Source organism: Kockiozyma suomiensis (assembly GCF_038497685.1).
Source record: "Kockiozyma suomiensis strain NRRL Y-17356 unplaced genomic scaffold V2V93scaffold_25, whole genome shotgun sequence".
Classification (NCBI taxonomy): domain Eukaryota; kingdom Fungi; phylum Ascomycota; class Lipomycetes; order Lipomycetales; family Lipomycetaceae; genus Kockiozyma; species Kockiozyma suomiensis.
Genome location: NW_027117688.1, coordinates 24,037 through 36,108, shown reverse-complemented (window position 1 = coordinate 36,108; position 12,072 = coordinate 24,037). Strand labels below are relative to the sequence as shown.

Here is a 12,072-nt window from a genome sequence, read left to right as displayed (position 1 = left end):
ATAAAAAATCTTTATTGTGTCGAGTCCTCAGAAGTCTACCAGTACAAGCATTGCGCAAATCTAACAACGACGCTATGAAATATTTTGAATGAAAAAATAGCTTCATTAAACAAATGGCCCAGATAAATCTCAAACTCCTAGCATTACAATCCAAACTATCCAAATACAAGCAAATTAAAACACATTCAAACGAATTTACTACACAAAAAAATCTACCAGACGCAGAATGAAGATCAAGAATTATCCACATAAATATCCAAACAGGAAGTATAAAACTCCAATGGCGCACCTTCCTCACACGCCGGTATTTTAGGAAAGTGCCACGCCCAGACAAGACTATACACACCAGTTATCAAGTCCTCTGGTAACCAGAACGTAGCTACACATGGCTGCTTCGAGCGACCTACTCCAAACGGATTTCCTTCAGCGACAGCACATTTACCGTCGTCAAATGTGAATGGGCCGGCAATGACGTTGTCAACATCGAGCATTTGCTCGACTGTCGTCAAGTCGGTGTTGGGCTCGCCTGTCCATAGCCATGCATAGTATCCCGGATGAGGCCTGTAGTCCGGCGCCAAAGCGTCGAGAGTGACGTGCCCGTTCTCCTCATACAGAGCGGTGATATTATCGCCTGGACGAGCGCTAAGCATGGGATAGGCTGAAGAGTATGTCGGTGTTTGCTGGTTCGAGCTGCAGAGTGAAGAGGTTGTTGTCGGATTTAGTATGTGAAATGTCTCGAGAGCATCGATGTGGCCCTCTAAGATGAAACTCGTCAGTTCAGACCTCAATGATATATACAGTAAGGAGAGTACTAACGATAGTTACGAATATAACCCTCTGAACGAAGATCACCCTCGGGGGAAGTGGCGTAAAGAACATCAATCTGCAGGATAATAATCAGTAAACCGCTGCAAAAGTCTGCCGAATATAAAGCGATGGATATACCCAAGAGTGAGCCAGACACGTCCGCAAAAGCACAACTAGTAAAACAAATTGCAGCATTATAAAATTATCAGCACCTGACAGAAAGGAGTCGGTAGGAATGAGTGTAGACGGGTCAAGAAGAAAACCGACAGAAGGGGGATCTTAAATCGAGGCTTGCAAAGTAATCAGGTACGCGAAAGCTAATCTTTGGCTGTGCGAAACGCGAGCCGCCGCCGCACCTTAACGCGTCTAACGCGTCGCGTCGCACGAGCTGACATCGTCGCGTCTTTGTCTATCGTCTCTTGCCTCTTGTCTTTTTACTAACGCATTAATATTCAAAAAGAAAAATTCAAAATCAATTAAAAAGAATGTACACGTCATTACTATCTTACATTTATATAGCCACTTAAGCTCGTAGTCTGGCCACCTTCACCAACTCAACCACACTACCCACAAGTCCCGCTACAGCCGCATCCATTAAAGACACGGGCGCCAACCCACCAGACACAAACTGCGTCTTCGCCGCAACAGTAACATTATTGCACGCAGATGAAACGCGCGCTTTCAGTTTCGTCGCCGTAGCGGGAATATGTATCGGAGCAGAGGCATTAGATATCACAGCTCGCAATGGTGGCTCATACGCGTCCGCATCAGCAAGGATATTTCGTGCTGCAGAGATCAGGGAACGTACACTTTCAAAAAACCTAGTTGGTATCTCGGTGCCGTTTTCGTCCGTAGTCGCCACAAGTGGTGCCAACCTCAGCACTTCATCTACATCTGTCTGAAATCGAATCAATGTCTGCTCATCAATAACACCAGTCACTGACATGAATTTCTTCAAAGAACTCTGCGTAGACCGTAGAGAGACAGTGTCTCGACCGCTAAGCGACAGCTGGGGCTGAATCTGTGACCGTAAACTAGAGTTTTCAAGTTGGAGGCTCTTAATTTCTTGCTCAAGTTGCTCAGCGCGGGCTCGAGACGTTTCATCAGAGATAGAAAGCGAGCGGAATTTTGAGAGCATTTGCATTGTTTCGGACCGCACTTGCTCAGTAATCTTGTTATAAAAGTTAGCTTAGCAAATAGAGAATATTCTGTATTGGAAGACAAACCTCATTTTGATTCTGCATTTTGACCACTAGCACATCATATTCCTGTTTCAGAGCATTGTATTCCCCTGACTGAACAGTATTACCAGATGCCGTTGACGAAGATCGTTTACGCTCTTCTTTTAGCTTCTCAAGATCAGTATCCATCAGTTGGATTTCAATAGCCATCTTTTTATTAGCCGCACGCGTCCGAAATAGTTCTTCCTCAAGCTGATCGACATTGTTGCTCTTCTTTTCTTGCTCCAAAGTAGCGGAAAGTAGCTCTAGCTGCCTATCTTTCTCTGCTAAACTAGATTTCAAGATCGTGATCTCGCTTTCCATTTCGAGCGCTTTTTCTTCAAGAGAGGAGTACTTCTCCTGTATCGCGGCTAGTTGGTCTGACTTTGGTCCCGTCGACTGCTGCTGGTGCTGGTGCTGCATCTGAATTTCCATAGGTGACCGCAGCGGTTCGTTGTGCACGCTCTTGGTTGGACTAGGTGCATGGGGGGCAGATCGGAGTGGTTGAAGCTGCTTAACAGGCGATACTTGAGGTGTGGTTCTAGTAGACTCCTCGTCCGAATCCTCCGAGTCATCAGATTTTTCAACCATGAATGACTTTTCGGGAACAATCGTTGAGGTTTGTAAAGTACGTGGTACAGGACGACCACCAATACTGGCGCCTGTGAAGGACATGGCAATATCATGAGTCTCTGGCGCTGGCGTCGAGGAGACCGATGAGCTTAGGGCGACTGATTTGCTGCCCGCTGATACCATGGTGCTCTTAGGTGGCTGATGTTGTTGTTGTTGTTGTTGTTGTTGTTGTTGTTGTTGTTGTTGTTGTTGTTGCCCAGCAGCAGGCACACGCCGGACTACTTCAGCCAGGACATCGAGCACGAGGTCTTTGAAGCGGGCCTGCTGCAACACAGCGAGATGGCTTCTTGTCTGGTTTCGTTTCGGGTGAAATGAATCGTTGGGCTGCAGTGTCTCCGAGACAGAGCCTGGTCTGGATTCGTACTGCTGGCGCCTGCGTAATTCATCGTAAACATCGGTTGAGAGTTCAGCAAAGGGCACACGAGGCATTCGACGCAGACGGTCGCGCGATTTGGCCTGACGCGGAGACGAGGGCGGCTGGTACGCGTCAGGGTCATAGTCGACAAAGGACGCGAACGCGGCTTGATGGCTACACAGGACGGCGTCAAATTGAGTTGGATCCGTGAACTGGGATGTTGGCGTGAGCAGGGCCATAGCGAGTAGCGCGGGCGGAGGTTCAAAGCCTTGTTTAAGAGAAAGAGAAGAGTGGTGGACTGTAAACAAATGCAATCTGGCACCGAAAAAAGGTTCGGCAGGGGCTCCAGTCACGTGTATGCGGCGCTTGGTTATAATTTTGAATTTCTCAGGACTCGGAGAAGGCCTACGCAGAGCTCGCTCTTGACCGGCTCCTGCTCGTAAAACTTTTCTGGTGACAGGTATAAAATACAGTCCCGTGTGCTCCGGCTCTGCTCTAGTGCTCGGTTTGCGCTTTTCTGTTCATCATGGCTACTGTCTACTTCGGCACCTTTGTCCATTCACTCGGCCAGACTGAGCTCGAGGTTATGAGTGCCGCTGTCGGCGTCGATAGCGAAGGCACTATCGTTTTTGTAGAGAAAGACGCTGCTTCGGCCGACGAGGCTGCCAGGAAGCATGGCTGGTCAGAATACTCCGTCACGGCGCCGCTGGACCAAGCCACCTCTTTCTTCTTCCCGGGATTTGTCGACACTCACATCCATGCCTCGCAGTATCCTAACGTGGGCCTCTTCGGCAAGACAACCCTTCTTGACTGGTTAAACACCTACACTTTCCCTCTCGAAGCCTCATTCAAGGACCCCGCAGTCGCTCGATCCACTTACTCGCGTGTCATCGCTCGCACTCTTGGTCACGGTACCTCGACTGCCGCGTACTATGCCACCGTTCACGTCGAAGGCACCTCTATCCTCGCTGATCTAGCTCTCGAGGCCGGTCAGCGCGCTTTTATCGGCCGCTGCTGCATGGATGCCAACTCTCCTGATTATTACTGCGATGAGTCACTTGAGTCTGCTCAGACTGCTACCCGTGCTGTCATTGACCATGTGCGCAAGATTGACCCTACTTACGAAATCATCTCGCCAATTCTGACGCCTCGCTTCGCCATCTCTTGCTCGCGCGACCTTATGGCATGGCTCGGAAAACTCGCAGCTGAGGAAAATCTGCCTGTGCAGACTCATATTTCCGAGAACACTCTTGAAATTGAGACTACGCTCAAGATGCACCCCTACGCTGACTCATACGCTGGTGTCTACGATACCTACGGCTTGCTCACCAATCGGTCTATCCTCGCGCACGCTGTTCATCTAACCGACGAAGAGCGAGATCTCGTTGCGAAACGCGGCTGCGGAGTTGCTCATTGCCCGGCCTCTAACTCCGCTCTGACCTCGGGTGAGACTCGAGTGAAGTGGCTTCTCGATGCTGGCGTCAAGGTCGGTCTCGGAACCGATGTCTCGGGAGGGTATACTCCCTCGATCCTACACACAGCCCGTCAAGCTTTGCTGGTATCCAGACATCTTGCAATGAAAGGTGAAGAAAAGCACAAGCTTTCCATCGACGAAGTTCTCTACCTGTCTTCGCTTGGCGGTGCCGAAGTCTGCGGTCTCGATAACAAAGTAGGAAATTTTCTTGTGGGAAAGAAATGGGATGCTCAACTTATCGCTTTGGATGGTAAGCAATCTCCCGTAGATATTTTTGACTGGGAGCGCGGCAATCATGAGAACTTAGTTGCAAAATGGCTGTTTAATGGCGATGATCGTAATCTGACTAAATTCTGGGTTAATGGAAGATTGGTCGCGGGAACAGAATTTTCATGATTTCAAATATTTTTTCTTTTATTTTTATTTTTTGTTTAAGTTCTGGTTTTTATGCTTCACTTTACTTTGCATGGTGCTGCTCCTCATGTGTGTTATCTAGCAATTTTCTTCCTCGCAGGCTGGAGTTTCGGTTGGCTTGACAATAAACGATAAACCAATAATTTCTCAAGTATTTGCTTCAATTAAATGCTGTCTTCAGCCACGCATGCTGAAAAGAATCGATTCCATAATAAATTTCACTATGATTATCCATCAAAACTCCTGCTGTCCAAAATGTAAAAACTGTGACTCTCGAACCCATCATACGTATATACACAAACTGATTGCTTTGGTTTCTTCTTTTCCCTCATTATAATTAAAATCATTCAATTTGGTTCCTCCTTTCCAATCTCTCGTCGCATGCAATCTCGAACGTCCAAAACTCTCTCCATGCAACCTGTAAATTCTCCCTGAATGGCGCCGGTAGCCACACAACCGATAACGCGAACAGACTACGCTCAATGTTAGTAAAGTAGTCGAGTATATTTAGTCACAACTAAGCACATGCCACTGGAGAACACTTCATTACTGCAGACAGATACTTAAGTGAGCGTTTGACTTCCGGCGGTATTGGGCTCTGCTCCTCGTTTCTGTCAGGCTTACCAGAACCACCTACCATTGCCATTTTATAGACCGAAAGTTGATTATGCGTCAAACGAGAATTATGACTTAAAATCTCAATTCAAATTAGCCTGATGCGTGTATAGAATGCTGGATCTGTGAGGTTGTCTGCATGACACTGCCTTGAACGTATGTGAAGGTGGGCCTTGAAACAGCGCAGTGCCACCTCGATATATTCACGTGACTAGCGTATCTGTCAGCGTCAGTTATCCATAATAGTTAGCTCTGTTCCGAACTGACTCTCAGACGGTGAGAGCGCGAACATGCAATTAACTAGGATAATACTGCTGTTAGCGGTTCTTTTTATATCGGGCATTGCTGCCGATTTGTCGATACCTCAAGAACAGCTGCAGCAATACATCACCGACCAACTCGACTCTCGAGCAACTTCTTCTAAGCATACAAATAATTGGGCCGTCATAGTATCGACCTCGCGGTTCTGGTTCAATTACAGACATCTTGCTAATGCTTTAAGCATGTATCGGACAGTAAAGAGACTGGGCATCCCTGACTCGCAGATTATTCTCATGCTAGCCGACGACGTCGCATGTAATCCTCGCAACGCGTTTCCCGGAACTGTTTACAATAACGCTGATCGTGCTCTGGACTTATATTCCAACAACATCGAGGTCGACTACCGTGGCTATGAAGTTACTGTTGAATCATTCATTCGCGTGCTGACTGACAAAGTCGATCTGACTACGACGCCACGCTCAAAGCGCCTGCTGACTGACGAAAACTCGAACATATTCATCTATATGACGGGTCACGGTGGAGATGAATTTCTTAAATTCCAAGACGCAGAAGAGATTTCTGCGTTTGATATTGCTGACGCAATAGCACAGATGTGGGAGACAAAGAGATACAAAGAATTGTTCTTCATGATTGATACATGTCAAGCAAACACCATGTACTCGAAATTTTATTCGCCAAACGTTTTCGCAGTGGGCTCATCTGAAATTGACGAGTCAAGCTATTCGCATCATGCAGATGCCGACGTCGGTGTGGCGGTAATCGATCGATTCACCTACTATAATCTAGAGTTTTTGGAAAAAGTCGAGAAGGACTCGACTCTTACGCTACAAGATTTGTTTGATTCTTACGATCCTGCCGAGATTCATTCGCATGCTGGTGTCCGAACTGATCTCTCCCGACGAAATCCGGCTGAGGTTCCTATTACGGATTTCTTTGGAAATGTACAAGCAGTCGAGATTGATGATTTTGAGGATGACGATGATGATTAGGCGGTAATATATTACTGAGCTTGGAGTTGAAGGGTTTTCAGATGAAATTTGTATCATAGTGCATTATATCATTACAGCTAAGATTTAATATAGCGGCTAAATCTATGACATATCTACAGAACACGTCTAGCAAAAACACGGAACCGCTTGCATCCTCCATCCGGTATCATAAACAGCTTGGCATGTGTGTACGCCTTCTCACCCTCTACAGTGGTCTCATGCTCAAAGTCGGGCTTTGCCTTTTGTTCCGGAACAACGACATCCCACTTTGCATCCTTGGAGAAAGCTGCAGTGTCGTCAGCGGCATCGATGGCCTCAACGCGGATTCTGTCGGGGAAGTTTCCGCGGAAGAATGCAGTATCGACGACGATTTTTTCAATCGCACCGCGCGCACCAAGACGGACAACGACCCAGTCTTCATAACCGGGTTCGCGTGATCGAGTAGTCTCCCATCCGTCGCTCATGTCGACTCCGCGACCAGGAAGGAGCAGGTTATCGGTCGTGCCAAAATGTTCGTCCGAGCACTTGATGGCGACACCACCATTCGAGACAGATGCAAGATCCAGAACGGTAGATAGAGCTTCGGGGAAGACGGGAACTGGAGTGCCGTAGAGTCTGAAGCGGGCGATACCTCCGTCAGGGTACATCTTTAGGCGTACGTAATTGTAGTTGTCGGGAGTGAGTCCGTTTTTGCGGACAAAGAAGTGACGCTGCGAGGGGAGGCATTCTGTCTTGTCAATAACAGTAGTCCACTACAGAATTGGATTAATTGTCTGACTTTGTAAAATTGCATAGTATGTGGAAGCCTACCTCAGTCTTGTCATCCGGAACTGCGTCATCGGCCAGAAAAGCACCCTCGACGCTGATTGCAGGCGCCTGGTTACCATTAAAGAAAGCAGTGTCGATTTCGCAGCCAATGAATCGAGCAGAATCAACTCCGACTTTGATCAAGACCCAGTCTGCAGGTTCGGGGTTATGTCGTCGAGTTTCCCAGCTGATAGTGTCGGAATTCAGTAAATTTAAGCCATTTAGAAGTAAATCACGGATAGCAACTCACCCGTCGTACCAGGCACCAAAGTATGTGTATCTGGTCTTGTCGCGAATAGGAGCTTTGGGTGCAAGCAAGTTGGCTGCCTCTGCGAAGAACTCATCAGAGCAGGCGATAGTCTTGCCGCCTAACTTCGATCCAATGACATCTACCCCAAGTTAGCGACAGGCACAAAATGAAATACGCAAAGTAGCGCACCTGAGTACTTTGAGCGGATCTGCTCGTCAAAAGTAGCCTGGTCCACTATAGAAATAGTCATGACTAAGTAATAATATTGAAACTATGCAGATAATTCAGGGACGCTGAAGAAAGAGGTTTATTAAGACACAAAAATTTGGGAAGTGCGATAGCATAGAGTTTACGCGTTGCGCCGACGGGCATCTCGGCGTTCGCCGGAATTTACTTCAGCCCAAATAGGAATATTTGCTATATTTGTTTGTTGTGGATATTTCTTATCTGTTATCTCTTCTGTATACTTATTTCTTTTCTTCTTCTCTTTTGTCAGAATGATCTTCGCGCCCGTCGTCGTTGCTCTTGACCTCGCAGCGCTTGAATCCGGCCTCAGCGTCGCCGGCGCGGGCGTCTCCGCCTTTGCTGCCGTCGCTCGTCTCTACAATACTGTCCGCACTAAACGCGGGAGAGAGCCTCAGCGGAAGGCCTTGGACCTTCACAAAGTCACTGCGTACTTTATCTTGCGTTCTGTTGATACTGTTCGAATACCCTCCAATCTCGAGATACCCGGAAGCAGTCGCGCAAGCATTGCAAATGACATTCAGCAACTGCATCCTGAAGCTCCCGAACCCCTGCCTTCAGATCTGCTAACGGCAGATCAAATTGCTTCGGCTCAGCGTCTGCCGCGTCTGCTTCACTCTCGCCATCTGTATAGATATCGCCAACGCCTACATCTCAGACATAGCCGTCGCCATCCAGCTCCGGTGTCTACTCCACAACGTTCGGTTAAGTCTATAACGAAGACGACCGGCAAACGGCCTTGGTGGCAGCGTGAACACGTCTACAACGTTCTTTCATCTTCTAACGAGCTTCTGTATACTATCGAGCGACACCATCCTGGGGTCTGGATCATGTATTCGTATCCAGCACGCGATCCGCTCGTCACCATCCGCTTTCGCACAAAAGTCTCGACTTGGGGTCCTAATGCGCGTGCACACACTGTCGAATTTCACGAAGGCGCAAGTCCAGGAATCACCGATGATTTGAAGCGACGTAAAATCCGGCATAAATCTACAATGTTTGACCATTACAATGTGTTCTATACTTCGGATGGCGCTCCCTATCATTGGGCCGCTACAACAAGAAGACTAGAGAGAGTTATTAACTGGCGCGGCAAATCAGATGAGATTCGTGAATGTGTCGGCAGCGCTAAACCGCTTCAAAGAGGAAAGATGAAGTATGAATTATTGATCGATGGGAATAAAATTGATCCAGTAGTTGCCTTAAGTACTGGCTTTGTGTCTATGAAGACTCAGTGGATCAATACTGACTGCCCGGTTGTGCAAAGTCGAACCAAGCTCCCTTAGGAGTCACCTTTATTTTGATTTCTTTTTGATGCCAATGTTGTTGAGCCAGAGCTATAGCCCTTTCTTCTATTATTACCGCCGCCCATTTACTGTATCCTTACCTTCCCAGGCTTTTAGCAGCTCGTCAATACTATCATACACAAATTCATCATACGCGAGCAATCCCGGCCCTAAACTCTTCGTAAAATTTAATCATCTCCGGTGTGATCGACCGATTAAGTCCTGCCAAGGCGACTTCAAAATGACGAGCGGCTATGCTTACACTCTCAATATCCTCATTCATAGCCTGTAATCCAGCTTCCTGACAAAGTGCTGTCATTTCAGCTCCTGAGCATCCATCTGTCTTATCCGCCAGATTATCAATCACAACGTCATCAGCAATACTCATGTTCTTGAACCTCACTTCTAAAATCTTCTTGCGCGCCTCTAGATCTGGCGGACCCACATACAACATGCGATCAATTCGACCCGGTCGCAGTAACGCGGTATCAATAATCTCAGGCCGATTAGTAGCCGCCAATACAATAACGTTACCCATACTCTCGATACCATCCATCTCGGTCAACATACTGGTCAATACTCGATCGCCACCTACCTCAGCATGACCACGAGCGGCTGAAATAGCGTCGATCTCGTCAAAGAATATAATGCTCGGACTAGCATTTCTGGCTTTCCTGAAAATCTCTCGAATAGCTCTCTCGGATTCTCCAACGTATTTATTGAATATCTCTGGCCCTTTGACTGCCAAAAAATTCAATCCAGCCTCAGTTGCAAGGGCTTTGGCGGTTAGAGTCTTTGAGCATCCTGGAGGACCATATAGCAAAATTCCACGCGGCGCAGCAATACCCAATCTCTTGAAAGTGTCTGGATGTGACAACGGCCACTCTACCGTCTCGCGAAGTTTGCGCTTGACGTCTTCCTGTCCACCAATATCTGACCAGTAAACTTTAGGAGTTTCGAGAAAAATTTCGCGCATGGCGCTCGCTCGTACGGAAAGCATCGCATGGTCAAAATCAAGTTTTGTGACGAACATCTCAGGAACATCTATACCCTCCGTATCGCCTCGTGAAACGGTGCACATGACGGCTTCTCTGACTAGAGCTGAAATATCTGCCCCTACAAAGCCGTGAGTTTTTGCTGCTATTGCGGAGATTTCAAAATCGGAGATAGTATGAGGTATTTTTTTAAGTTGTAATGTCAAAATCTCATGTCTTGCCTGCACATTTGGGATTCGTAGTTCAATCTCACGATCAAACCTTCCTGGTCGTCTTAGAGCCGGATCAATATTCGACAACCGATTAGTAGCAGCAACAACGACTACGCGGCATCTTCTAGTGGTTTCGGGTCTTTCGGAGTCGGTCTCCGTGGCGAATGAATCGAACAGCGAGACTAATGTAGACACAATTCGCGCCTCTGATTCGGTGCCGCTCTCGCTATCTCGCCGAGGGGCTATGGCATCCAACTCGTCAATCAAAACCACGCTAGGCTCATACATTCTTGCTTCATCAAAAATTCTGGTTAGAGCAGCTTCGCTGTCGCCTAGATATCGGCCAAGAATTGTGCTGGCTGATACAGTGAGAATATGCGCTTGTGGCGTCTCGTGAGCAATCGCACGTAGAAGAGATGTTTTGCCCGTACCTGACGGACCGTGAAGTAATATACCGCGAGGAGGGGGAACTTTGAACCTTGAAAAAATTTCGGGGCGTAGAAGTGGGAGGTCTACTGTTTTTCGGATGAGACTGATTTCGTGAGCGAGACCGCCTAGGTTCGCATAGCCGATAGAGTACAGCGAATGGGGGAATATGACTGGTGACGGCAAGGTAGGTGAAGGAGGAGTAAGTATCGAAACCGCTGTATCTGAGGAAACTTTGTAGATTTGAGGAGTGGCTTGTGATCGAGCATTACTTGATGTCTTAATATCTGTTATGCGAAATTGAAAAGTTTCGGTTGCTATGATCTGATTCACAGACACGTATTTTATAGTCCCTAAAAGGCATTCAAGTTAATAAAAAAATAATATACGCAAGTCTTTTAATGATACGCACGCAAAACTTGCATAACGCTATCTTCTTTGACTTCGACAGTTTCGGTAGACTCTAATGGCTGACTAGACACATCCACACCACCAGCTTCTCCTACTGCTCCTTTATACTTCTCCAGTCTTACACGGTCACCTAAAAGAACATCCAATAATCCCCGCAATCCAAAAGATAGCTGTAGAACAGCACCGTCGATAGCAGTGGCTCCCTCTGCAAAAATCTGTCCCACAGCACTGAGACCACCGCTTCCTCCGCCAGATACAGAATCAAGGGCTTTCCATACCCGCACCAACTCCCCATTAGATACACCATGGCATTTCAGTACAGAGTCATTAGCGTAAATTCGTAAACCAGGAGTCGGCACAGTAGGGCGAACAATGTATCCAGTCGTTGGCTCTGTATGCTTTTCTTTCACTGATGGTTTCGGTGTAGTAGACACGGTTGTTGTCGCGGGTTTTGCTCTAGGCGTACTATTGAGATTCATCGACTTTGGAGCCATTTTGTAGCCAAACCATAGTCTTTACCTCAAAATGCGAGATCAAGAGAGTGTGTGTAGATGATAATTATTGCGGTGATGGGATTAAGCTTCTAATCTTCCTACAAGAACAATTCAGGGGTAGTGATGAAGACCTTGATCCGGCTGGCTGCTATGGCTAGC

The 12,072-nt window shown here is 47.3% G+C and overlaps 7 protein-coding genes across 7 annotated transcripts; 3 read left to right on the top strand and 4 right to left on the bottom strand.

The window, feature by feature from the left end:
* Positions 1-162: 162 nt before the first annotated feature.
* On the bottom strand, positions 163-1,244 carry V2V93DRAFT_145414 (uncharacterized protein). Its single transcript, XM_066906856.1, has 3 exons — positions 946-1,244; positions 817-883; positions 163-757 (listed from the first exon to the last, which is right to left on the bottom strand). Exons 1-3 carry the CDS (start codon positions 1,000-1,002, stop codon positions 234-236), a joined length of 648 nt encoding a protein of 215 aa, XP_066762845.1. The 5' UTR covers positions 1,003-1,244; the 3' UTR covers positions 163-233.
* Positions 1,245-1,330: 86 nt separating this feature from the next.
* Positions 1,331-3,254, bottom strand: V2V93DRAFT_329985 (uncharacterized protein; the record flags this gene model as incomplete). Its single annotated transcript, XM_066907641.1, has 2 exons — positions 1,331-1,978; positions 2,034-3,254. 2 exons carry the CDS (start codon positions 3,252-3,254, stop codon positions 1,331-1,333), a joined length of 1,869 nt encoding a protein of 622 aa, XP_066762844.1.
* Positions 3,255-3,444: 190 nt separating this feature from the next.
* Positions 3,445-5,041, top strand: V2V93DRAFT_377066 (uncharacterized protein). Its single transcript, XM_066911899.1, has one exon. It carries the CDS (start codon positions 3,542-3,544, stop codon positions 4,883-4,885), a length of 1,344 nt encoding a protein of 447 aa, XP_066762843.1. The 5' UTR covers positions 3,445-3,541; the 3' UTR covers positions 4,886-5,041.
* Positions 5,042-5,728: 687 nt separating this feature from the next.
* On the top strand, positions 5,729-6,846 carry V2V93DRAFT_145522 (peptidase C13 family-domain-containing protein). The gene has a single exon (XM_066906857.1). It carries the CDS (start codon positions 5,809-5,811, stop codon positions 6,787-6,789), a length of 981 nt encoding a protein of 326 aa, XP_066762842.1. The 5' UTR covers positions 5,729-5,808; the 3' UTR covers positions 6,790-6,846.
* V2V93DRAFT_377063 (galactose-binding domain-like protein) lies at positions 6,832-8,174 on the bottom strand. The gene is made up of 4 exons (XM_066911898.1): positions 8,036-8,174; positions 7,847-7,985; positions 7,600-7,783; positions 6,832-7,541 (listed from the first exon to the last, which is right to left on the bottom strand). The coding sequence occupies exons 1-4, from the start codon at positions 8,094-8,096 to the stop codon at positions 6,903-6,905; spliced, it is 1,023 nt and encodes a 340-aa protein (XP_066762841.1). The 5' UTR covers positions 8,097-8,174; the 3' UTR covers positions 6,832-6,902.
* Positions 8,175-8,212: 38 nt separating this feature from the next.
* On the top strand, positions 8,213-9,509 carry V2V93DRAFT_377059 (uncharacterized protein). Its single transcript, XM_066911897.1, has one exon. The coding sequence runs from the start codon at positions 8,344-8,346 to the stop codon at positions 9,373-9,375; it is 1,032 nt and encodes a 343-aa protein (XP_066762840.1). The 5' UTR covers positions 8,213-8,343; the 3' UTR covers positions 9,376-9,509.
* Positions 9,510-9,523: 14 nt separating this feature from the next.
* On the bottom strand, positions 9,524-11,913 carry V2V93DRAFT_393123 (P-loop containing nucleoside triphosphate hydrolase protein; the record flags this gene model as incomplete). Its single annotated transcript, XM_066912495.1, has 3 exons — positions 9,524-11,361; positions 11,421-11,589; positions 11,698-11,913. 3 exons carry the CDS (start codon positions 11,911-11,913, stop codon positions 9,524-9,526), a joined length of 2,223 nt encoding a protein of 740 aa, XP_066762839.1.
* Positions 11,914-12,072: the final 159 nt, after the last annotated feature.

Excerpts from the sequence above, each read along its gene's own strand:
- V2V93DRAFT_377059 (XM_066911897.1), top strand. The coding sequence starts at position 8,344 with ATGATCTTCGCGCCCGTCGTCGTTGCTCTTGACCTCGCAGCGCTTGAA.
- V2V93DRAFT_377066 (XM_066911899.1), top strand. The coding sequence starts at position 3,542 with ATGGCTACTGTCTACTTCGGCACCTTTGTCCATTCACTCGGCCAGACT.
- V2V93DRAFT_145522 (XM_066906857.1), top strand. The coding sequence starts at position 5,809 with ATGCAATTAACTAGGATAATACTGCTGTTAGCGGTTCTTTTTATATCG.
- V2V93DRAFT_377063 (XM_066911898.1), bottom strand. The coding sequence starts at position 8,096 with ATGACTATTTCTATAGTGGACCAGGCTACTTTTGACGAGCAGATCCGC. Across the intron at positions 7,986-8,035 it reads GATCCGCTCAAAGTACTCAG|ATGTCATTGGATCGAAGTTA; the intron begins GTGCGCTACTTT and ends AACTTGGGGTAG. Across the intron at positions 7,784-7,846 it reads TTTGGTGCCTGGTACGACGG|CTGGGAAACTCGACGACATA; the intron begins GTGAGTTGCTAT and ends CGACACTATCAG.
- V2V93DRAFT_145414 (XM_066906856.1), bottom strand. The coding sequence starts at position 1,002 with ATGCTGCAATTTGTTTTACTAGTTGTGCTTTTGCGGACGTGTCTGGCT. Across the intron at positions 884-945 it reads CGTGTCTGGCTCACTCTTGG|ATTGATGTTCTTTACGCCAC; the intron begins GTATATCCATCG and ends ATTATCCTGCAG. Across the intron at positions 758-816 it reads GGGTTATATTCGTAACTATC|AGGGCCACATCGATGCTCTC; the intron begins GTTAGTACTCTC and ends GTTTCATCTTAG.